The following is a 24,872-nucleotide window of genomic DNA, read 5'->3' as shown; positions in this document are numbered from 1 at the left end:
TTAATTATAATTTTTAAATCACTATTTGATTATTATGCAAGCTTACTTTATAGGAGATAGAATTTTGCATCTCCTTAGAAAATTACGGGTTGCATTCAGGCTGGAGCTCTTACTTGATCTGATCACTTTCTGCCACAAATACATGAACATGTGCATGTGTTTGAGTGTCATGCTCAAATACTTTTAGAGCTATGTATAAATCTATATACTTTGCTGGTGTGTGTGTGTGTGTGTGTGTGTGTGTGTGAATTTTTGTTCTTAGGTGGTAAAAATTGAGAGGGTAATACTTCAGTTTTGTATGAAGAACCAGAGGAATGATCTTTGTTGTCTTGCAAAAATAAGAGTTTTAAAATGATGTTCACTAAATATTGTGAAATCATCATTCTACACAGGGAGCTAGGTTTAAGACTAGACTGTTGCTTCACTTGCAGATGAAAATGAGAGATTGTGGTTGATTTTAGAGTTCAGCTGTGTTAAACTTTATTGTCCCATTTTACCTTCATTAGTGATGCCATACCACTTTAATATGAATCCATCAACATTTCTGTATAAATACCTGTCATGTTGAGATGCATTGATTTCAGCAGATAACCACAGTACAGATTTGTAAGGTAGAATGTTATATTTCCAGAATGTGTATTGTTAGCTCAGCCTTTTTTATGGGCATAGGCTTGATTACTATGATGTAATCAGAGAGATGTAATCAGCATTGAAAAAAAGAGAAAACATGAGATATGATGAAGGAGAAGTAGCTGCATAACTGGCTGGATATATTTAATACATTAAAAAACAGGGTGTCATGGAGACGTCTTATTCTGTCAGTCCTGTTTCTGAGATCTGAAAATTGTCCATGCTTTGTCCATTGATATGGATGTCCATGTCAGTCCTATTTGGGCTCTTGGAGACCAGAGGAGTTGGAAGTTCAGGAATGGTCTTGTCAAAATTCTCCATCTTGATTTGATATTCACCTTTGGAACCCCGGGTCAACAGAGACGCAAAACAGTGATGTAACATGATCTCGGAGGGTAGGTAGGACGTCCTCCTTTGGCATATTTCTCCAGTGCCTTCCTGCATTGCTGAGAGGAACACAACTAATTCAAAGTGGGGAGGATTTTCTTGCTGGAGCAGAGTAGCAAGAGGACTTGATGGTATAATGGAGTGATAGTAGGTTAGTGGAAAGATAAAGAATGGACATTCCTCAGAACTGATGCCATCAAGGTGGAAGTCCACACTGGTCTGGTTGAGTTCACCATTTTCCCTTTCCTGATAGAGTACAGCTGAGACTCGGACACTAGTCAGAGGACTAGGTCGAGTGTTGGCCACTTGGAAAATTAGATTAGGTTTGCCATCTATGTGAGCTACTACTGCTAAGTCCGTAAAGCGAATTGAAAAAGCTCGATTTTTTGGCCGGGCAATCTTCGCCACAAAGGCACCTAAATTAGAAATCAGTGAATTTTTTTTAGAATGAACACTTGAAATATGAATACTATTTCCGTATGAGAAGGGTGTATCAAATAGTTATACACTTCTACTCCAAGTGAGTTACGAATTGATGAATACATTGTTAATTTGGATAGTCTCATTTGCCTTACAGAATTTTCAACATGTACATACATCCTTATTTTAAAACTATGATTTCAGAAGGCTTAAACAGAATTCATTTTGTTAGATAGAAATGTAACTTTGTCTTTTCATTTCTTACAAAATGATCATTTCTTATATTTCTGCCCCCAATTAAAAAAAAGTAACAAAATAAATGAAATTCATTTGTAATTAGATTATTTCAAGTTGAAGTAGAAATTAGGTTCAGAGTCGAATGATTTGGGGTGGGAAGGGGACCAGTAGAATGTTTGATACATTGAGGAATTTTTTAACTTTGAAACTTATACAACCTCTTCCCTCCCCTTTATTTTATAAGGCTTTGGCTCTAAAGTGTTTTCAGTGTACCTTTAAAAGTGCATCTTCTGTGCCCCCAAGCTGTACGTCAGGATTTCTTAACCTTTTTTGTGCCACAAATCTTGTTGGCAGTCTGGTGAGATCTGTGGTCCTCTTATCATAATTATGCTTTAAATGCATAAAATAAAAGACATACAAAGGAAACCAAATATATTGAAATCGAGTTGAACATTTAAAAATTTATAGTACTGTATGTGTTTTATAAATGCATTAAACAGCAAAATACAGTGGCAGGTTTAATAGTGTACTTGGGGGAATATTGTAGTGTGATATGAAAATATCAGTGATTGCTGTTTGAATCAGAGTTATGGGTATGCTGATACTATTGTTTTTGTTGCCTATGTTTATAATGGAAGGAAATGGTAATTTTCAGTTAGGGGCTAGTGACAAAAGAAGTAGGTTTTTCCTAAGTTCATGAATCCCCTAAATTTTATCTAATGGCTGACCAGTTTAAGAACTTGAATAGGGAAGTTAAGTGATTTGTTACAGGTTACAGAGCCAGTTGGCAGCACACTGGACTTCATTCATCACCCTTCATTTGGCTCATTACTTACCTTTTCAGATTATTATTGCATAGTATGTTAAGGCCAGGTTTTCTTTTTGATTTGTTTTTTGATTTTTAAACTGTATATACACACCACTTACAAAAATGACACCCTACTTAATTACAGGAAAGTTTTATGTGTTACTAGGTTTATAAATAAAATTTCATTAATCTTTGTGGACGTATATTCAGTAAGAATGTGTATACTTGATCTCTAAATATAATGCTGACTTTGGTGCTCTGGGCTTACTGATAATGAGTAAATGTTGAACAGATAAACTCAGAGGAGGAAATTTTAACCTAGTAAAGAAAATCAAATTCTTCTGTTAGGTAAAATGATTGTCAAAATGTGCATTTAACATATTTATCCACTTATTTGACAAAAGTATTTAGCTTCTCTGAAAAAATGCCTTTTAGACTTTATGTTAATATTCTTTTTGTGTAAGATGTTGCTGCAAGTTAGTGTCATTAATAATCCCTTTTTTCTTAAGGAGTCCAAATAGGTAAAGTTTAAGCATAGAGTCAGGGTTCATATAATTTCATCTCTTATTCCCCTAGTCTTTCTTCAGTCTTGGATATTACTGGCTGATAATGCAAATGAATTATTCTATACCACAGTTGCTTATAATTGGCTATCCCTTCTCCAAACCACTTGTAATTTTTTTTTTTTTAAAGAACAAAAACAATTACCTGTGATAAAAGCCTCTAGCATGAGGCCTAGGAGCATTTGTATGGCAAGTAGGGCGATTGCACTTGGACAGTCACCACTGGGGAACATGGTACCATAACCAATTGTGAGTTGTGTCTCCAGGGAGAAGGAGAATGCAGCTGTGAAACTGGTGATGTACTTCACACAGATAGTGTGGTTTTCAGGTGGGGCATCATGATCTAGTTCCAGATCACCATTCATCTCAGCTAGAACATACCAGAGCACTGCAAAGACAAGCCAGTGGACAACAAAAGAAGCAGAAAAGACCAACATCATCCAGCGCCAGCGCATGTCCATTAGGATTCCCCAAGCATCTCGCAGATATGCAAGACCTCTTTGAGCACCATCCATTTGAAGTGTGCTGTGGCCATCCTTGGTGACCATCCTCCGGTATCTCTGAGCTAGGAGAGGAGCAATAACTTTGCAATTACTGCCATCCATCTCAGGCTGTAATTTCTGAAACAAAGAATAAATTAGTAAGCTCTTAACTGTTTTACAGTTAATATTAATTCTGAGACCTCATTCACTTTCTCCTTTTTTTTGGAATACTTACCTGGCTACTGGGTAGGCTTTCCCAGTCTAACAGCACTTTTTCTCTTCACGTAAGAGAAAAGAGACAATTACTTATTGATTAAGCCATTCATTTGTTACCTAATCATCACTTGCCTTCGGATATCTCTTATTGTTTCCTTGAATGACTGTTAAAATATTGTTTGCTATTTTAATATTTCCAAGTATATTTCAAAATCCTTAAAGCTTGGGTTTATGGTTCATGTCCCTTCGATATCTTTGTCTCTTGCACATAAAGTATTTATTGATTTGACTAAACATTAGTGTAAATAACATTTTTATAATTAATAATTATGAGTAATTTATAATTTAAATGAATAAATTAAATATATGTGTTCCTTTATGTAAATAACTAGAAATCATTTGGAAATGCAGTGTTACACTGTCTGCAAATGTTTTGAAGCTGAATTCCATGCTAGGACAGAACTAAGCTTTTAGATCCATAGTTCTAATGTATGATTTTTAATTAGCCTATTGAAAATTTTATGAATAGGCTTTGTTTTTGTAACTTTGTGGCCATTTTCATGGATTCTTTCCTTCTTTGTCTAATGCATTGTCATCCTCTGAATATTCTAGATTCTGATTAGATTGTGGAATGGAGAGAACATTATTTTCTTAGATAAGTAAGAAATTCTAGGTAGAGGTTCCTAGGTAATACTAGTTTTGAAAGTAAGTAAACCAGAGAAAAGCTTCAAGTTTAATGAACTAAAATAACCATTAAGGCACCACATGACCATTTTTGAAAGATAATTAATATAATTAGTTTTTAGCTGTAAACAGTTAAACTGTAAATCAGTGGGTGTGTTTTTTTTCTTTGTGTGGTGAGAAGAAATCTAAGGTATGCTTTCTGTGTGACGATTTCTATGTCTTAAGACTTTTATGTGGATCTCACAGGAACAGACTGGGAAATGCAGCTTTGCTTTTTCTTTCTTTTTGTCACAATGCAGTGCTAGGAGTTTACGTTTGACTCTTTGCCTACCTGCTTCCCTCAGAAGTAGATGCTGTTGAGAGTATTATATATCCCCTTCCTATGTTTTGTTTTGTTTTGTCCCTTCCTATGTTTTGAATGACGGTGACACTTAAAGGGGAGTAGAGGCATTGGAGCTAAGTTGTTGGTTGAGTTTGCTGGATCTTTTCCTGTGTCTAGGGACTTTGGGGCTCTGGAGACTGCCTTCCTGTGATAATTGGAATTAGACATTGGCTAGTTGGGTATGTAATTTCCCTTTCTCCTTGAGGCTAATTTAACAGATATCAGTGATATTAGAGACATTCTCTTGTATTTTCAGTCTTAGGTCATTAATGCTTTATAACTCATTATTCTGACATGTAGTCTTTGACATGTAGTCTTTATTATTTAGTGTTTTTTTTTTCCTTAACATAGCTACTTAATGACTCATTTTGCTAGATTCTTTAAATGTTTTAGGAGACCTTATCTCTGTCCTTTTGAAAGTAACAACAACAGCAATAATTTTCACTGTGCTAGGTATCTTCATATTGCATTATCTCTAATCCCTTGGTATGTCAGCAGGATAGATCTTTCTTTTGGGTTTGTTCTTAAGATTTATTTGTTTATTAGAGGCAGAGAGAATGTGAACAGGGGGAGGGGAAAAGGAAGATAGAATCCTCAAGCAGATCCCCTGCCGATCGTGGAACCCTGTGGCAAAAGTGGATCCCAGGATCCCGAGATCATGACCTGAGCCAAAATGAAGAGTCAGACACTTAACTGACTGAATGTCAAGTGCCCCAGCAAGATAGACATTATTATTCTGTTTCTCAGATGATGTCACCAAGGGTTAGGCAGATGGGGGCCTTAGATTATAATATTATCCTCGTCTGGCTAACTTTACAGGTTAATTTTCTTACTACAAGAAGCTAATTTTCTTACTACAAGAAAGTTTGGTGAAAACAAAATCTTTCCCAAGATGATTGGCATTATATTTACAAGATAGTCTTTGACAGCCATATTTTTAGCTTTTAGTAGATGTTCTTTCAGTCCCCATAACTATCTCAAGTATCTGTCTTAAACTATTGTTGACTTCACAAGTGATTCTCATGACAGTAATGATTAATAATATTGGCCAATATATATTGTTTACTATGTGGCAGTAATAATACCAAACACTTTCAAATGCCTAGTGCAGAGTAACCTTCTAGTGTTAGTTGCTTTATTATTATTATTAATAGTGTTCCTTAACTTTCCCAGTAGTAAGTACCATTGTAATTTCCATTTTACAGATAAGGAAACTGAGGCATAGTGAATTTCCTAGGATCACAAAGGTAGTGTTATTAGTGAATCTCACACCAAGTCCATAGTCCAGAGTCAGTGCTTCAAAAATAGATATTTTGATCCTGGTTAGCCTTTTGTGAATAATACTACATTCCATTTGACTAGTTTTGTTTAGGAGTCATTATAGAATATTTGGTCTTTAGGAATGCTTAGGTTCAGACCTAAGATTTGTGGTCAAGAAATATATTTTCAGTTAAGGAAGACATCTTGTAAAATTTGAAGATCAGTACAGCCAGAATTATTATGTAGTCTAATCTTCTGAATATTATAGACCAGTACAAATTAAAATGTGGAGAGGAAACTTCTTAGATAGCATTGCCAAATTTGTATTTTACCAGGTGAGAAAATAATTTCTAGAATATATCATACTAATTTTATAAAGGAAAAGCCATTTTGACCTTAAAAGAGGAAGAAGGATATAATAAATGTTAATTGGATTCCTTCAGAAAGGTTGTGAATCACCACTGTATTGTCCTTAATGGTTTCTTTTTCTTTTCTAATTTTTTTTCATTTTTTGAGGTGAAATTGGTATCCGACATTATATTAGTTTCAACTTGTTGTTTCTTGCTTCCCATCTGTGTGAAAAATGCCCATGATGGACCTTGTACTCTAGTGCGTATTGTACTTTAGGATCCACTGTCCTGGTGAATGCTACTAATTGCTGATTGTTTAACAATAGTTTTTTGTAGGGAGAACTTTGTGATTCTTGATTTTCACCTTAAGTTATTAAGTTCTAAAACTCATTACCTAGGAAGATAGCCTTTCTGTATATATTATAGCTAACAAAATTATTATTATTTGGGCTTTTTCAGGATTATTACCTACAGCTTTGTAGCAGTTACTCTGGGCTTCAACAATTTCATTCTTTTTCTCTTGGAATTAACTAAATATGTGAGGAAAAAAACCTGTGAACAGGGATGTCAAGGCTAGTATCAAAACAGTGAAGCAGTCTCCTTTTTATATATAAGGCTTTGCTGGATCTTTTTTAAATTGTGTTGGTAAGTGGAGTATTCTCAGATTTTGATCCCCATTTAACGATTACCCTGAATAAGTCCATCTTTGGATTTATATAAAGAGTATGGTTTAGTATATGTTTTAGTACTACTAAAACAAGGTAGGGAATCTAGCTGACCATGCTCTGGCTCTGTTGGTTACATAGCTGTGTCAGCTGGGCAAGCCACCCAGTCCCCTTGACCAGGCTTCCTTATATTAAAAAAAGAGAGACAAAAGGGAATTAAATAATACTATCTTTTAAAATTCTACAAGTTTTAAAATTTATTTCTATTTCCCTCAACTGACATAGGTTTTTTAGATTATTTTTTTTTTCTTCTTTCTCTTATGTGTTTTACATCTGCTTGTGTGGTATTTGAAAATTACATTATTGTTGCCTGATACATGTAGATTTTTCTCTTTATCAAATTTAAAAGTGACTGACAGGCATCATTATATTTATACTATTATATTTCCAAGTAATTTTCATATCTTTCCAGGTGTACAAATACCCTTTGAGTATGTTTGTCTTGGTTTGTATTTATATGATTCTTACTAACTGATCCCAATAGAAAATAGAATTGAAGCTTGAGAAGGTTTGTTTTTTCTCTCTGTGTGTGGGCTGTAAAGTATTTGCTCATTTACAAACTTCGGTGGATAAAAACACTACTTTATAAAAATGATAGTTTGGCTGCTTCGGTGGCTGTCGAAATTATGGATTCGTTTTACTCATTTGGTTTGTAGTACTTAAAATTATATCTTTTTTGTTGCCATGTTGTAAGGTGGTAGTGTAGTTCATATTAAACAGTTAAGATAATAGGCTATAACTACAAATGTTAAATGATCACAATATTACTATGTATTCACATCTAGTGTAAAAATTGTATAAAGTCTTAAAGTCATCTCTCCTACCCTCTATAATTGGGGCAAACAGTGTGAGTTCTCTCTTATATAAGCTCAGAGAATCTTTTATATTTTAATTTCTTACTTGTAGAAGCACCTACTAATTTTGGTAATTCTATGCTTAAAAAGACATTTAAAACTAGATAGTCAAAAAAAATAAATAAAACTAGATAGTCATCACTTTTTTCATGGAATAAAAAATTGTGTGTGCGGAGATTGTTTGTTCTTGTATACTCATTTTGGGTTTTTTACTCCCTTCCAAAAGAAAGATTATCTATCTATCTATCTATCTGTCTATCTATCTATCTATCTATCTATCTATCTATCTAAAATCCAAGGAAGAGAGGTGAAAACAAAAAAGCCCCTGAATTTTTTTATGGCCTTTCATTTCTGCTTATTCCTGTATTGTAACATGGGATTGGTGTACATTTAATAAAACAAGAAAATTTCTAGTAATGCTTTCAGGGCTATTACTCCATTTCTAAAATTTAAGGAAAAAGAATAAAGAACCTTAATGTATGACCCTGAAGGTAATATCTTTGTTTTAAAAATCTATTGGCAATATCTAGCTCTGTCCCTATTTGCCACTCAATTTCTTTCTGTTCCCCTTAAGGAAAGAAATAAGAATGAATATTATTTCATGTACTCACCAGAACTTTTGCTGGGTCAGTCTGTGTGCACAGGTAGGTCTTGAGGAAACTTGCAGAGTCTGTCCTTTTGATAAGGTAACTTTAATCTACAAGGCTAGCTTGTGGGTTCTCTTCTTGGACTGGATTTACAGTTCACATTCCTCTGTTTATAATGTCGTGGGGGCTAGTTTCAGCTGAAGATGATGTGATTGGTCACTTAGTCCGCAGGGGGGCCAATGAGCTCTGATCATGTGGAAAAGAATGCTGGTTTGTTAGGAGGTCTTTCTTTACCCAACACAAACCTTAACAATTCTGGAGAAAGCCTCCAGAACTGACTTGGAGAAGGGGTGCATTTTTCCCTCTAATCAGGACCGGTCTTTAGTAAGTTTGCATAATCTTACTTAAGAGTTTATTTGAAAGTTCAAAGGGATAAAATTCCCTGCAAGATTTCCTTTCAGCCGTCTTTCCTTATGTAGCATGTTGAAGTGTGAGATACTGCCTTTACTATTCCTTTTTTTTCTCCATTTCTACAGGGAAGGTTTCCTTGGATAACGACTTTTAAGCATGAATTAATTAATTAATTTTATTAGTTTTCATATTCCATCTCACTAGAATGGCTGCCACTAATTCTAAAACTGATAATATAGGTGATTTAGTTACCTGAATTTTTGCAAGGGAGGGACAAGGAGACAGGCCTTTTCTTCTTCTTCTTCTTCTTCTTCTTCTTCTTCTTCTTCTTCTTCTTCTTCTTCTTCTTCTTCTTCTTCTTCTTCTTTTTTTAAGGCTATGTGCAGAGATCTTAAATAAGAATAGATTTGTTTGGTACCTTGCACTTATCTTTAAAAAACACACCTGTGTCAAGGAGCTGAAGAATTATCTTAAGGCATGCTTTAGTAATGAGGATGGTTTCCTGAGAGGTTTATGGTGTTCAGGGTACAGAAAATTTAACTTAACATCTAAATAGTGTTTACCTAGAAAACGCCTGTGATCTAACTTGTAGCAACCTTAAAGTGAGCTGTGGGATGGTTTTGTGTAATGCTTTTACTGAGCAGTACTTCTGTCCACCTCTGTTAGCTGCTGATTTTAAAACTTTGATCAAATGTCACATGTAAGAGGATCTGAGAAACAAAGGCTGTTATTGTTCAAAGTAAAATCATGGAAGGCCTGCTGGGAAAATTATTAATGTAGACCAATATAATGCTACTTAGAAGGTGAAATCCGTCTTTGTAGATTCCTTCCCCTCCCCCACAATTAAAAAGAAAGTATTAATTCCTTCTTTGTTCTGTAATGCCAAACATTTCAATACAAGTTCAGACACAGCATTGGAAACTTTGACCTTCAGAACTAGAGAAGGTAAAAGCATAAAGTAGGGACTTGTGATGGTGATGCTTATTCCCTGTACACACTGATAGGGAATTATACTGTATATCAATTGACAGTTGACTGGGGAAGAAAAAGCCTTAGCAAATACAGTGTGACACTGCCTTTTAGAAAGTACAGGAGTGTATCTGCCATGTGTCTCGCATCAATGTTATGATAATTAAGATGGTGAAGGATTTTACCAAACTTAGAAGCCTCTTTCCATAATATACTCTGTTTCAGAATATATTAAGGCAGAAATGATTTGGCGAGATGATTGTCAAGAAAGAAATGTCTCAAGTGAAGAAGGGTTCTGGTTTCTGGATTTCTGTAATTTAAAAGTCTTGCTGTGGTTTATAGACCATTCCTAGTTGCTAATTGTGTGGATAGTAGACCACCTTTGGAGTGTCCACTCAGGAGCACAGTACTCCCATTTAATAGTCTGAGCAGTACTATTCATTTCTGGTTGAGATTGCCAGGTTAGCTGAGATGAAACTGATCTTGACATAGATGGTATATCAACTTCACCCTAAGACACATGGGCCCATCTAAACAGAATTACTGACTTTAGTTAGAGATGGTTTTAAAACATTTCTTTTATGAATGAACGTAAGTGGTAAATATCTGTTCTTTGGTTTATTTTTTATTAAAAATTATAATGATTAAGCAAGGTGTCAAGACCAGATACATTGTTCTATATTAAATTCAGATCTCTGTCCCTAAAGGTATTTGATTTTCTTTCTGGCTAAAGTAATCCAGTGTATAGTCCATAACTATGCCAACTTGTACTTGAGACTAACAGATGCTTTAGTTGGAGTATAGTGTCCTGCCTATGTACACGGATAATCTTTCAACTTTAAAACTTTAGCCGTGTTCTATGTTCTTTCTTATATAGTATACCTTGCTTTCTTTAGAAGATGCCTAGTCCATTTTCAGTTCTGCATTCAAGCCCAGCTGCTGATCGTCTTCTTCCCTAGAGATTTGCGGCAGTGTTAGGGTATATACCATCAGATGACTGAACATGAGGGTTCAGTTAAAAAAATACCACAAGAGGTATTTTTTTCCAACGAGATTTTGATATGCTGCAGCCCCTCCAATCTGTCTCTTCCGGTCAGGGATTGTGTTTTCAGGACCAGTGTTAATGAGTGGAGCAGATTGTAACTTCTCAGGGGTTAGGATGGGAGAAAAGTTACACATCTTTGGATATAAAACTTAAACTTCTCCATCCTAGCCATCCTGAGTTTTGTTTACAATTAATTGTGGGGAAAAAAGTAAATACTAACACCTGGATGGGATTTCCTTTCACTATTTTCTCTGGTGTTAGAAAATATTTTTAGTGTTGATCAGAGAATGTATATCTGAATAGAGGAATACAAAGTTTCTTACTAGAAAAATTTGCACATAAACAAGCTTCAAAGTCTGTCCCATAATTCCACTTTTGCTTTTGGAGTTTGGGTACTTGTAAGTTCCAAGTCTCACAGCTGTAGATTTTATTGGCTGAGTGCCTCTTCGCTCCATCTGAAGTTTTCCATAAACACCATTTTTGGCTGTGAGTCAAACATGCACACAGGTGCCCTTTTACTGCTCTTTCTCCTTAGGAAGTCTACTCAATTAGACCAGACTAAAACCAATATTACATTTTAATTTAATTTAATTTTAAAAATCCTATTCATACTTAATACATTAAGTCAGAAACAACTAAGTATTTACTGCCATTGGGAAAATGTTTATATATGTCATACATTTGCATTTTAGCACCTTTTGTACATTCTTAGTTACTGTTGATATAAGATCATAACTTGTATTATATAGATTGTATAGTTTGATTATAAAACAGTCATATTTGCTCTTTTGAATAGAAGAAAATACATTTTAAATTTGTGTTTCTTTATCTTTTGAAGGTCATAGATACCTTTAAGACTCTTACAAAACCTTACACCTTTTTCCCTGATAAAAGAAAGCATGCCAGCATAATATTTACTTCTCGTTCAAGGATTCATGGCCCCCAAGTTCATTTATGGACTGTAGGTTAGGAATATTTGGGTCAGCCATTAAATTTGTAAATTATTCAGTTATGTTTACTTTTCAATCTTGTTTACAAGTTATTCTGTTAAGATTATAAGAAATCAACTAAAATATTTGCTTACTCAACCTTATTATTGTGCTGGTATTATGTAAGGAGGAGGACTTTGGTTTGTAATGCTGAGGAGGGCCTTGTGGGTATCCCTCACTGGCCACTGTGGAATTCTAGACTTTGTAGACGTGAAAGGAACTTTAGATAGCATCCTCTAAGTTGCCTGGGAATGGCTTTTAATATTTTGCTTTTTTTTTTTTTAAGATTTTATTTATTCATTCATGAGAGACATGGAGACAGACAGAGAGGCAGAGACACAGGCAGAGGGAGAAGCAGGCCCCATGCAGGGAGCCCGATGCAGGACTGGATTTTGGGTCTCCAGTCACGCCCTGGGCCTAAGGCAGCACTAAACCGCTGAGCCACCCAGCCTGCCCTAATATTTAGCTTTTATTTTAAATTAGACCAGTAATACACAAATTATGTGTGTGTGTTTTTTTTTAAGATTTTATTTATTTATTTATGACAGGGAGAGAGGCAGAGGCAGAAGAGAAAGAGAGAGAGGCAGAGGAAGAAGTCAGGCTCCATACAGGGAGCCCAACATGAGACTCGATCCCAAGACTCCAGGATTATACCCCAGGCCAAAGGTGGCACTAAACCGCTAGGCCACTGGGGCTGCCCTATGTGTTGTTTTTTTTTTTTTTTAAACAAATCATATAGATCAAATTCTCCTTGAGATATTCACTCTCAACTCAAATCTACACAAATACAAATATACTGTAATCATTTAAATGGTTAAGGATTTATTTGGATGTTTTAGAGCAATTCTTGAATTCAGTGTAGTTTTTAGTTATATTAGTAGTAATTGGAAATTATTTTATTAGATGGTGCTTGAAGTCATTTTTTTCCTCTCAAAAGAATTTCTCGAGCGAAGTTTTTATATTGAAGAATGGGTCTTAACATTTCTGAGGGGTATGCTTTTTTTTTTTTTTTTTTTTTTTAAGATTTTATTTATTTGAGAGAGAGAAAGCAAGAAGGCGCTGAGAGGGGCAGAGGTACAAGGGACAAGCAGACTGCACGCTGAGCATGGAGTCCAGTGTGGGGCTGGATCTCATGACCTGAAGCTATGACCTGAGCCAAAACCAAGAGTCTATTGCTTAACTGAATGGAGCCACCCAGGTGCCCCAGGGGATATACATTTTGACATAATTTCTGCTGGAAGATTAACACATTTGGTTCCATCTTCCCCTTTTAGAAATGTCGGTAGTCGTTGTCTATATAAGCTGTACCATGCATAGTATGTCTGTTGCCCTTTTAGAGTTTGTTAGACTTTGATCCCAGAGCTTCCTCTTCATTAGTTTTTCTGGAATTTTTTTGCTTCTTTCAATGGATAAGTCTGTGAGTAAACCCAGGTTTAGGAGTTTGAACACCTGTGTTCTATGTCTGATTTGGTCACTACTTAGCTCTATGCCCTTGGGAAATTCCCCCTATAAGTACCCCTTTTCTCACAGAACAATTGAGGTGATGATGTTTAACCTAACTCTTATGATTGTAATAAGGATTAGTTGAGATAAATGGATGCATTTTGTCAAGGAAAATTTGACAAATTTTAGGTTATTTGTTTACATGTGTGTCCCTGGGCTGTGGACCTGGGGGATTGATGCTATGTATAAGTTTCTTTATTTTTAATCCTTCGTCTTTGTGTTTGTCCATAGAGGAAAGCACTCATGTTGATGTTTGCTAGAGGTTTGAGTAGAACAGGTAAAAATAGGTAAAGTTAGTACTAATTTTTCAGGGATAAGATTTATTATTTTTATTTATTTATTTTTTTTATTTTATTTATTTTTTTTTAAATAATTTTTTTTTAATAATTTTTTTTTAAATTTTTATTTATTTATGATAGTCACAGAGAGATAGAGAGAGAGGCAGAGACACAGGCAGAGGGAGAAGCAGGCTCCATGCACCGGGAGCCCGACGTGGGATTCGATCTCGGGTCTCCAGGATCGCACCCTGGGCCAAAGGCAGGCGCCAAACCACTGCGCCACCCAGGGATCCCAGGGATAAGATTTAGTAGTGCTTACTAAAGTTGAATATACCTCATTTCACTCCTGGCAATTTCACTTTTAGGTATATATCAACAGAAATACAAACATATACTAAATTTCATATTCAAGAATGCTCATAGCACAATTCATATAGCAAAAAACTAAAAACAACTTCAGTCAGCAGCAGAGTCATATGTTGTGGTCTATCTACACAATGAGATCCTGTACAGTTGTGCAAAAGAACAAGCTGCTCTTCTCTGTAACAATGTGGATGAATCTCCCATAATGGTTCCTGTAAGAAGCCAGGCATAAAAAAGTTTAAACAACAGGCAAATCTAATCTTTGGAGATGAAAGTAAAAAATAGTGCTTGCTTTGGGAAGGGTTGACTGGAGGGACATGAAGATTTTTGAAAGCTCCTGATATTTTCTTTTTTATTTCTATTTCTATTAACTTTTTATATTTTAAGTAGGCTCCATGCCCATTGTGGAGCCCAGTGGCAGGGCTTGAACTCATGATCCTGAAATTAAGACCTGAGCTAAAATCAAGAATTGGACCCTCGGCCAACTGAGCCACCCAGGAACCCCAGATTTTTTCTTTTTCTTTCTTTTTTTTTTTTTTTAATTTATTTTAAAGGTTTTTTTATTTATTAATGAAAGAGAGAGAGAGAGAGGCAGAGACACTGGCAGAGGGAGAAGCAGGCTCCATGCAGGGAGCCCAATGCGGGATTCGATCCCAGGTCTCCAGTATCGCAACCCAGGTTGAAGGTGGCGCTAAACCGCTGAGCCACCGGGGCTGTCCTGATATTTTCTTTTTTTTTTGTCCTGATATTTTCTTTTTAAAATCTTAGTCATGTAGATGTATTTGCTTTATTGAAACTCTTTGAAAGTACATTTGTGATTTATGTACTTTTTGGCAAGAATTGTTACACTTCAATAATAAGTTTTCATAAAGGAAGGAGGAGGAGTGGAGTGAAGTCCACTTAAAAGTTCTTGAATTTCTCTCACCTTTCTCTTATGCACATGACAGTGACTCCCAAAGACGGAACTCCACCTACCTTGCACTTACATGTGGGATGTTTGACATGTCAGAACTATATTATTCTGGCTTTCCTTAGTTTACTGGAGAAGTTGTCACCTTAATCTTTCCATTGAAGTTATTAATTATGTAATATTTGACATAGCAAAAAATATATTGCAGTTGAGGAAATAAGCACTCAGTAACAAAATTTGAACTCCTTTGTTACAGAATTTTTGAGCTAGAATGGGCTGGAGTTCCTGTAAATTCAGGCAGCCTTCTTAACATATACTTTTAAATTGGGAATTGGGTCTTTTTTTTTTTTTTTTTTTAAAGTGAAGGTGTATAGATCAGAACTGCAGCCAAAATTTAAAATCAGGTGTAGTGGGGATCCTTGGGTGGCTCAGTGGTTTGGCATCTGCCTTCGGCCCAGGGTGTGATCCTGGGGTCTTGGGATCGAGTCCCACATCAGGCTTCCTGCATGGAGCCTGCTTCTCCTCTGCCTGTGTCTCTGCCTCTCTCTCTCTCTCTGTCTGTCTCTCATGAATAAATAAATAAAATCTTTAAAAAAATAAAATCAAGTGTAGTGACTACAAGATTTTTATTCTTTATTTAGTACTGTGCTCTTCTTTAATCTTTAAGATATCTGTTCAGATTGGTTTTGGGACAAGGTATGACATAGTCATTCAAAGATTGTGAGGTACAGGTTGAAAATTACAAGATGATTTTCAAGAAGTAGAAAACCCAGATTTTGTTTCTTCCTATATTTCCCCTACTTTTGCCCTATTCTTCTTTTTTTAAAGTAATCTCTATATCAACGTGGGGATTGAACCTATACCCCAAGATCCAGAGTTGCATGCTCTTCCAACTGAGGTAGCCGGGTGCCCCTGCCCCATACTGTTTTAAAATTTTTTCCTATTCTTAGGTACTAATAGGAAAAATATATGTAGGACTGACAAGTCTAAAGGTAAAACAGTTTAGGAAAAAATGTAAACCACACAAAGGGACATAAAGTCAGTAAACAACATGAAAAATCTTTGATACGAAAAAATCATATCTGAGCCATATTAGTGTACCACTTTACAACTATTACAGTAGTAAAAGTTTTTTAAAAAAGGATAGTATCAATAATGTGAAATGGTGTGTTGATTTGACCCTTTTTTTTTTTTGACCCTTTTTTTTTTTTGACGGGAAAAAGGCAGTGGACGAAGTCTGTCATCTGACTTAGTAATTGCATTCTTTGAAGCTTTTTCAGAAGGCATAGTTCAGAAAAGCAGATATTTCTTGCCTCATTTTCTATAGTTCACAAAAAATTGGTTATAAAGTAAATGTCCAGTCAAATAATCTAGTAGATTATGCTGTGGCAGCAAGATCTACCTGGTGTGTACCCATTTGTATAATTAGGAAGATGTATAATCAGAGAGGAGTATTTGCTGTGGATGGAGAGTAGATTACAGAATAGTAGGTATATTGATTGCAACTATGAAAAAATATAAAGTTAGGTAAAAGCCAACAACAGATAGGGTTCTGTTTCTAAAACTGAGGGATTACTAGTACTTTTATTTTTAATTTTTTGCAGTGTATCCTCTATTAGAAAAAATTAAAATTATAGTGACCAGTTTTTGATAAGCATTTTGCCATTTGTGCTCTTTTGCTTGCTTTGCTATGTTCATTAGTTTTTCAAAGGCTTAGTGTAAAAGTAGGTGAAAGAAAGTCAGTGTTTGATCTAGCACATCCATCATGTGATTACTACTGTATTCCCAAGTCATTGCCTGGTACCTGGCACAAACTGCTTGTGACTGATTATATGGGTTTAAAAGCCATTTCCCATCATTTGTCTATATATGTTTCCATTTTATCTATGTATTAGGGATTCTTTTTTTTTAGATTTATTTCTTTATTTTCAGGGAGAGCATGGGAAAATAGAGAGCATGGTGGGGAGGTACCAAAGGAGAGGGAGGAGAGAATTTCAAGTAGACTCCCTGTCATGACTCTGAGACATGACCTGAGACAAAATCAAGAGCCAGGTGCTTGGATGCTTAACCAACTGAGCCACTCAGGTGCCCCTGTATTAGGGGTTTCTTTAAGTTTTTTTTTGTGTGTGTGAGTACAGTTACAATTTTCATCAAGTCATGTAATATATGTGGTACTTTGTAAAATGGGTTGCCCTTCTTATTCTGAATAAGGGAACCTGGGATGCCTCCAAACCCAAGACAGACATGGGATATATCTGTATTTGAATTCATAAAACTTAGCACTGAATGTGCAATAAATATTTGTTGAATGAGTGAGAAGATGAATATTTGAATCCTGTCTATGCCATTTAAATAGTGTGAATTTAGACAGTTCTTTTATGTTATCTTTTTGCTTCTCAGTATTTTTCCAAAAAGTAGGAAAAATAACTTCAAATATTGAGGATTGTTATGAAGAATAAATCAGATGATTGAATGTTTTGCGTTGTTTTGTTTAGATGAGTTTTATCATCTGTGGCCATGTAACAAGATACTTCAAAACTTAGCTGAAAACAACAAACATTATCATAGTTTTTGTAAGTCAGGAAGGAACAGCATAGTTGCTTGGCTCTGACCTGGGTCTCATGAGTTTGCAAGGCTGCAGTCAAGGTGTCAGCCAGGGATGTAGTCATCTGAAGGCTTGACTGGGTTGGATCCACTTCCATACTCACTCATGTGGCTGTTGGCAGGACTCAGTTCTGTGCCATGTGAGCTTCTCCACAGGGCCGCCTCATGACATGGCAATTGATTGTCTTGGAGAGAGCATCCTAAGACTCATGGAAGTCAGTAATTTTTAACTTAATATTGGTGCTGACATCTTACTGCTTCTGCTGTATTCTGTTTGTTGGGAGCAAGCCAAGTGCAGCTCACACTTTAGGCGAGGGTATTATGCAGAAGTCAGAAGGGAGGGCTTGTTGGGGGCTTAGAGGTTGCCTTCTATAATAAGAAAGCAGGTAGTATTTTGCCTAGCAAATTTCCAGATATTTTATCCTTCAGGAGAATAATATGTGGTAACAACCTAATATAACTGTTTGGATAAACAGGATATTGAATCTTAATACATGTGAAATGAAATATAAGAGGATGACCAGAAATGAGAATTCCCTCATTTTCAGATGTAACTATACAACTTTCTTTCATTTTCATGGTGGTTTAGTGAAAAGAATTGAGGTTATCACTGATGTACATGTAACTTTTTAATTGTTATAAATGGAAGATATCAGTGTATGTTTTGGATTTTCAACTAATTTAATGTGAGATTTTATATAATCTGTTATGAATTATGTAAGCACATGTGGGATGATGACTAAAGAGAGAATTTGTTTGCACAGTTTGGAATTATCTTGTTCTTTGAAAGTACCAATTTAATTTACTTGGTATACCAGGCTCTCTTAATGGAACTCTTGACTGGCATTAGGTTACACATAGCTTTGCATTCTGTTTAGAAGCAATTTGTTGTATGCCTATCATGTAATAGATGTTAGAGTAAATGAAAATGAAAAATTATAGTTCATACTGTCTACTTTTGAGTTTATTTTTTTTGGCTAAAAGGTAGGTTGAATTTTACAGATATCCTATTTGGGTAGAATTGCTAGTAGAAGTTGATTAAATAAATTAAAATACATCATATAATTAAAAATCTATGACTTTTAAAAAAGCAGTATGTGCTGGTAAGGTAGGTTGGTTCACGTTTCATTGCACCCCCCTTTTTTGGTGCATGTATTTGTTTAAAAAAGAATTGTCCGGTCTGTGACTGTTGTACTCTAAGAAATATGTCTAATACTGGATGCATATGTCTGCAGCTCTGTTGCTCCGTACTGCCTGAGCAGGCACATCTGCACAAAAGTGTGATCTCAGCCGTCCAGTCTGTTTTCAGAATCCTCATTGGCTGAGGTACATGTTTCCTTATTTTCATTACAGGGAGACCAAATTTTGAGGAAGGTGGACCAACATCGGTGGGAAGAAAGCATGAGTTTATACGATCAGAAAGTGAAAACTGGCGTATTTTTAGAGAAGAACAAAACGGAGAAGATGAAGATGGAGGTTGGAGACTAGCTGGACCGAGACGGGATGGAGAGAGGTGGCGTCCCCACAGCCCTGGTAAGGCTCCTGCCGAGGGAGTGCAGAGACCAAAATAAGGGAGTATTTGGTGGAAATTGTGTACCAAGTAAGCAGAAAAGATGAACTAGAAAGAAAAAAGAGAGAGAGAGAGAGAGAGAGAGAGAGAGGACTCAATTATTTATGTCATTACACTTAGTCTTATCACTACAAAAAATACTTCAGCATGAAAATTCCCCAAGTCTCTTCAGTTGAAGAAAATCATTTTTATTTTTCTGGAGCAAATAGTGTAGTTTAATGGGAAGCACCTGCCTTTAACTGCAAAAATGTGAGAGGGTCTCCTTTGGTTTTATCTAACATTTAATCTTTGTATTTTTACCAGCATGCTTTAAAACTTAAAATGTGTAATTATATGTTCATTAAAAATATGTGCTCTTCCTAAAATTGGTATTTTTCCTGTATAATAAAAGATGTATTTTTTTCAAAAAAATTTTTTTTTATCCTAAGAAAGTGATTTATGCTTATTTGAAGGATAAACTCTAAACCTAGGTCAGAAACATAATCACAAGTTCATTCTTTTGTCCTAACTTTAGAGAAAGGAGAGAGAATAGTAGTGATTAGTGGTTTTGTAAGTTCTTCTGTTTGATTCTTAAGAATGCCTCAAACTGTTCTTCCCTGACATTAGATATGCTCGTAATTGAAGACACTGGTGCTTTGTGTCAAAGTTCATCCCCTACCAAAGTGCTGATTCCATGCCTCATGATAATCAGATGCCACTGTAGTTTGAATTGTGGGGTCATGCAGAACTGAAACGCACAAAGAGTGTATATTTGCCTTATGAATTTCATTATTTTAGCTGTCAGCCATATGCCAGAGCAGCTCACTTTTGTAGAAGAAATCATAATTAAACTGTTTTCATGTACATTTTATTTTATTTATTTATTTTTCTTTAAAGATTTATTTATTCAGAGAGAGAGAGAGGCAGAGACACAGGCAGAGGGTTCAGAAGTGGGCTCCAAGCAGGAAGCCTGACGTGGGACTCGATCCCGGGTCTCCAGGATCACACCCCAGGCGGCAGGCGGCACTAAACCACTGCGCCACCGGGGCTGCCCTTCATGTACATTTTAAAATCAAGTTATTGGGACGCCTGGATAGCTCAGAGGTTGAGCGTCTGCCTTCGGCTCAGGTCCTGATCCCGGAATCCGGGATCGAGTCCCATGTCGGGCTCCTTGCATGGAGTCTGCTTCTCCCTCTGCCTATGTCTCTGCCTCTGTCTCTTTGTCTCTCATGAATAAATAAATAAAATGTTTAAAAAAAAGAAAATCAAGTTATTAGCAAAATCACTAGTCTCAGTCTGAGTAAACATTGTAACAAGCACTCAGAGTGCTTTAGGTAGTTATGGATAGGTAGAAACATGGTGAAGTTAATCTTTGGATAGAGTTTTGATGCTTTTACCCCAACTCCTCATGGTTGCCTCTTGGGTGAGTTTTCTGTCATGAGTGGGCATTGTTTACATCACAGTTATCTAGGCAATTCTCATGAGTCTGTGTGCTGGGCAACCAGATGTTATAGTTCTCTTCAAGGCATCACGGCATTTTGTGCTGAGCTTGCCTGTAAGCAAAAGGGTTTGTAGACTATGTTCCCAACAAGCGTTCAGTGAAAGAATGGACAGGGTCTGGACTGAGCGAGAAGAGAAATTCCAGCGGATCAAAAATAAACAAGGTGAATGTTTTGGAAGACCAACAGTGTTTGTGAGCCCAAGTGTCTGATGCCGATTCTATTAAAGGGAGTTAGTTAAACAAAGTAAAATTTTAGTGTATTTTCTACCACTGACCCTCTTCACCCCAACAACGTAGATTTTAGATATATATTGTCTTTTTTTAAAAATCTTTCTCCCTGATACTCGATTTCCATGTCCAATTTATTTGTCATTAACTTAACAATTTCCCCCAATTTTTTAGTGATATCTTTTTAAAAGACAGGGTGAGGTGTATAATATATGGGGCTAAAAAAACACTGGAGATAAGCATTTTTTAAAAAGAATACTATCTGCTTTTTCAAACCAGCATATTCAAAGTTAAGTCTGATTATATCGGTTGTTATAAATTACCCGTCGCATTTCTTAGATTATATTTATTCTTCTATGATTTGATTAAAAGTTTAGTGATTTGGGATGCCTGGAGTGGCTCGGTGGTTGAGCGTCTGCCTTCGCCTCAGGGCGTGATCCCGGAATCCTGGGAACGAGTCCCACATAAGGCTTCCTGTGGGGAGCCTGCTTCTTTGTGTCTCTTATCTGTCTCTATCTCTCTCACTCCTCTCTCTGTCTCATGAATTAAAAAAAATAAAAAATAAAAATAATCTAAAAAAAAAGTTCAGTGATTTTTTTTTTTTTACTATTTTTTATATTATAAAAATTGTAGCAGACTTTTATTTTGGTATTGTAAGACCTTAAAAAGCAGTGGTTAGTCTTCATAAGCTGGGGATGTGTCTTATCTGCTACATTTGGTTTAAGTAGGACTCAAAACTGGATTATTATGGGAGATGGGACTATTAAGGACAGCAAAGCATCCACTCTGGGAGCTGAACTTAAGAAACTCAGTAAGAGGAAAACATGAGCCAGATGCCTAGAAGGATAGATTCCTATCATGGTGCATACTTAACAGACAGTTTAGAAATGATAGTAATAGAGAGAGTACTCTGGAATTCAACAGTTGATCATGAATACTTCCTTTGAATAATGATTCGAGGTTTGCATTTAAGCAATCTGGATATAAAGTTCTTTAGTTTTCATAGAAGTGTAATAGTTATAAGTAAGTAAAGGATGAGGAGGAGTATGGGAATTATGTTTTCTTAGCTTTTCTGTGAATGATTTATAAGTAACTACCTCTACTGGGCATTTTAATGTTTTGCCTTCTCATTTTCAGTTTGAGTTTTAGATAGCTGGTTTTAGCAAATTGGGCCTTAGTAGTAAGAACATTGAACTTTGGCTTTTCTTTCGTGTATCTCCTACAGAGAAAGCAGTCAAAAATAGAAAATTTTAATAGGTTAAAACCTACCTCTCCTTTTAAGACACTCAGACTTATGTTTATCAGATATTAATAACTTTTTTCTTAAAAAATACCATAACTGGCATCTTTTATTCTTAGGCAGTCTTTTTCCTGTTGAAAAGTAGATGTAATAAACTGTATACTAGGGTGGATTTAGGAATGTCCCTGGGGATGCTATACAGAAATAAAAATTCCCTAGGGAGAGTTAAGAGATGAGAGTAAATTGTGGATGCTATTGTGGAAAAAGTAGCAGAGGATGCAAAATTAGATTCTAGTTCTGCCTTGCTATTATGCAAGTTACTTCTGTCAGAGTTTTTGTTTCTTAAACTGTAGAATTAGGATAGTGGGCTGTATAAAATCTGTGATATCTGTCAGTGCTGTAATTCCATGCCTTTTTCTTGGGAATCAATTACAAATGGGATCTTGGCACTAGCAAGTAGGCATGATGAATTTGATATTAGGAATTGACACAGGGAATTGTTCTTATACATCAAGAATGATATTTTTGGAATTCCTGGGTGGCTCAGCTGTTGAGCATCTGTCTTTAGCTCAGGGCGTTATCCTGGGTCCGGGGATCGAGTCCCACATTGGGCTCCCTTTGAGGAGCCTGCTTCTCCCTCTGCCTGTGTCTCTACCTCTCTCTGTGTCTCTCATGAATAAGTAAATAAAATCCTAAAAAAAAAAAAAAAAAAAAAACGGTATTTTCAGGAGAAGAAAGAAATGTGTTAAAGCCTGCCAGAGGGAAGGCATGGACTTGAGCCCATGATATCCAGTGGTATAAGCCTGGGCTAGGAGTCTGTCATGTAAACGGCAAATTGGCATTTCAGTCAGATATCTAAAGCTTATCCAAAATGTATACTTTGCATAAAGTGCTTTTTAAAAGTGATTTGTTTTATTTTTTTATTTTTATTTTTATTTTTTTAAGTGATTTGTTTTAAATTGATCTTTCAAAGCTTTAGAGTATGTTGTGTGGCTCAGGATTTACTGAAGATAACTACTCTTGTCACTTAGTGATGTCATGTGTATGCTGAGCTCTGAATTTCATTTAATTTGCTTAAGTTTCTTTGTAGTAAATTGATTATTTAAATGCACAGTCATAGTTTTCTTTATTTTCTATTCGCGATTTTCTTTTTCAAATACTGTCATAAAATTTTTCTAAGTTTTGTATCCTCCTCCTCATCCCAGATGGCCCTCGTTCTGCAGGCTGGCGAGAACACATGGAACGACGGCGAAGGTTTGAGTTTGATTTTCGAGATCGGGATGATGAACGGGGTTATCGAAGGGTGCGCTCTGGCAGTGGAAGCATAGACGATGACCGGGATAGTTTGCCCGAGTGGTGCTTAGAGGACGCTGAAGAAGAGATGGGCACATTTGACTCCTCTGGAGCATTCCTCTTTCTAAAGGTAAGAAATCTGTTTTAAATGTCACAATAGGCACTGACCTGCCATCAAAGTTCAATGTATTTTGAGCTTTGGCTTCATTTTCTTGATACAGAAAGTACAGAAAGAGCCAATTCCAGAAGAGCAGGAGATGGACTTCCGGCCTGTGGAGGAAGGTGGGGAGTGCTCTGACTCTGAGAGCAGCCATAATGAAGAAGCCAAAGAACCTGATAAGACAAATAGGAAAGAGGGAGAGAAGACAGATAGAGTAGGAGTTGGTAAGGCTTATTGTCGTCTTTTACCTTCTTTTCATCAAACCGAAAGTTTCATAAGTTAATTTAAGAATGCTTCATGTTCCAGAAGCTAGTGAGGAAACATCCCAGACCTCATCATCTGCGAGACCAGGTACTCCTTCAGACCATCAGCCTCAGGAAGCACCACAATTTGAGAGGAAGGAGGAATCCCAAACTGAGCAAATGGAAAAAGCTGAGGAAGAGGGTCAGACGGAAAATAGCCTGCCAACCAAAGTACCCAGCAGAGGGGATGGTATGTATTTATGAGAGTAGATAAGCTAAAACAGGATTCTACTCAGGCAGGCCATTGATCACCGATAAGATACGTTTCTGTTTATGCCTCATAGAACTCCCAGTGGTAAATTATTAGAATAGATTATTTTACCAGTAAAGCTAGTCATGTGCTGCTGCCCACATATGTGTCCTTCCCCAAATTCACCAAAAGAGAAGAATCAAGAGTGCAACTCAGGAATCTCACTTTCTAGGATGTTAAGATATAGCCATCTTCGTATTAGTTGAGCAGATAGGATTTAGGACCTTCTGCAATAATTTTATTTCCACATCAGACGGGTGACCTTCCTTTTTTCATATAGTGGTTGGGTCTATGTCCCGAAGGCACACCAAATTGCTGCTGTTCCAAATGAGGCCATAAAGAACATGGATGAATCTGGGGAAGTCCTACCACTTTTGCTAGAGAATAAGCTTAAAGTATATCCCCTTCTTTAGTGTTACTGTTTTAATTTTAACTTGATAATATATCTTAGTAGGCAGTTTTTTTTTTTTTTTAGTAGGCAGTTTTAACGTTCACTTCCTTGTTTCTTCTTGTGCATATTTAAAAATAACATTGTAATCCTTCATGTTAAAGGGGTAATTGGTTGAGTCACAATTAAAAACAAAATCACACCTTTACCATGGCCTGCAAGCCTTTGCGTGAGCTAACATCTGCCTGCCTCTACGGTTTCAGTACCATCTCTATCTCCTTTGTACTCTGTTCCCCAGCCTCAC

The 24,872-nt window shown here is 36.2% G+C and overlaps 2 protein-coding genes across 9 annotated transcripts in view; one reads left to right on the top strand and one right to left on the bottom strand.

Annotated features, from left to right (window-relative positions):
• The window catches only part of GIGYF2 (GRB10 interacting GYF protein 2), a 136,176-nt gene that overhangs the window by 61,436 nt on the left and 49,868 nt on the right, over positions 1-24,872 (top strand). For 4 of the 7 annotated variants that reach the window (XR_011994119.1, XM_072719143.1, XM_072719144.1 and 1 more), the window contains 4 exons: positions 19,011-19,190; positions 23,381-23,598; positions 23,690-23,852; positions 23,935-24,120. Coding sequence is in view for 6 of the 7 variants with exons in the window: in XM_072719143.1 (XP_072575244.1) it covers positions 19,011-19,190; positions 23,381-23,598; positions 23,690-23,852; positions 23,935-24,120 (747 nt within the window). In the remaining variant the exon portion in view is untranslated. The remainder of the gene's footprint in view (positions 1-19,010; positions 19,191-23,380; positions 23,599-23,689; positions 23,853-23,934; positions 24,121-24,872) is intronic. The other 3 variants (XM_072719148.1, XM_072719146.1, XM_072719145.1) reach the window with 2 other exon arrangements.
• Positions 452-8,730, bottom strand: KCNJ13 (potassium inwardly rectifying channel subfamily J member 13). 2 transcript variants are annotated; one of them, XM_026006238.2, is made up of 3 exons: positions 8,610-8,699; positions 3,427-3,665; positions 452-1,433 (listed from the first exon to the last, which is right to left on the bottom strand). In XM_026006238.2, exons 2-3 carry the CDS (start codon positions 3,648-3,650, stop codon positions 1,337-1,339), a joined length of 321 nt encoding a protein of 106 aa, XP_025862023.1. In that variant the 5' UTR covers positions 3,651-3,665; positions 8,610-8,699; the 3' UTR covers positions 452-1,336. The 2 variants fall into 2 exon arrangements, with proteins under 2 accessions (XP_025862023.1, XP_025862022.1); XM_026006237.2 differs by having other exon boundaries at positions 600-1,433; positions 3,191-3,665; positions 8,610-8,730.

The sequence above is a fragment of the Vulpes vulpes genome, chromosome 9 (assembly GCF_048418805.1).
Source record: "Vulpes vulpes isolate BD-2025 chromosome 9, VulVul3, whole genome shotgun sequence".
NCBI lineage: Eukaryota > Metazoa > Chordata > Mammalia > Carnivora > Canidae > Vulpes > Vulpes vulpes.
Note: the sequence above shows the minus strand (reverse complement) of the source record. Positions and strands in the feature narration are given on the sequence as shown.

What these genes read in the sequence shown, in the direction of transcription:
- KCNJ13 (XM_026006237.2), bottom strand. Translation starts at nt 3,650, where the DNA reads ATGGATGGCAGTAATTGCAAAGTTATTGCTCCTCTCCTAGCTCAGAGA. An exon ending in GCTAGAGGCTTTTATCACAG is followed by an intron (nt 1,434 to 3,190) that starts GTAATTGTTTTT and finishes TTTCTAATTTAG; the next exon opens with GTGCCTTTGTGGCGAAGATT.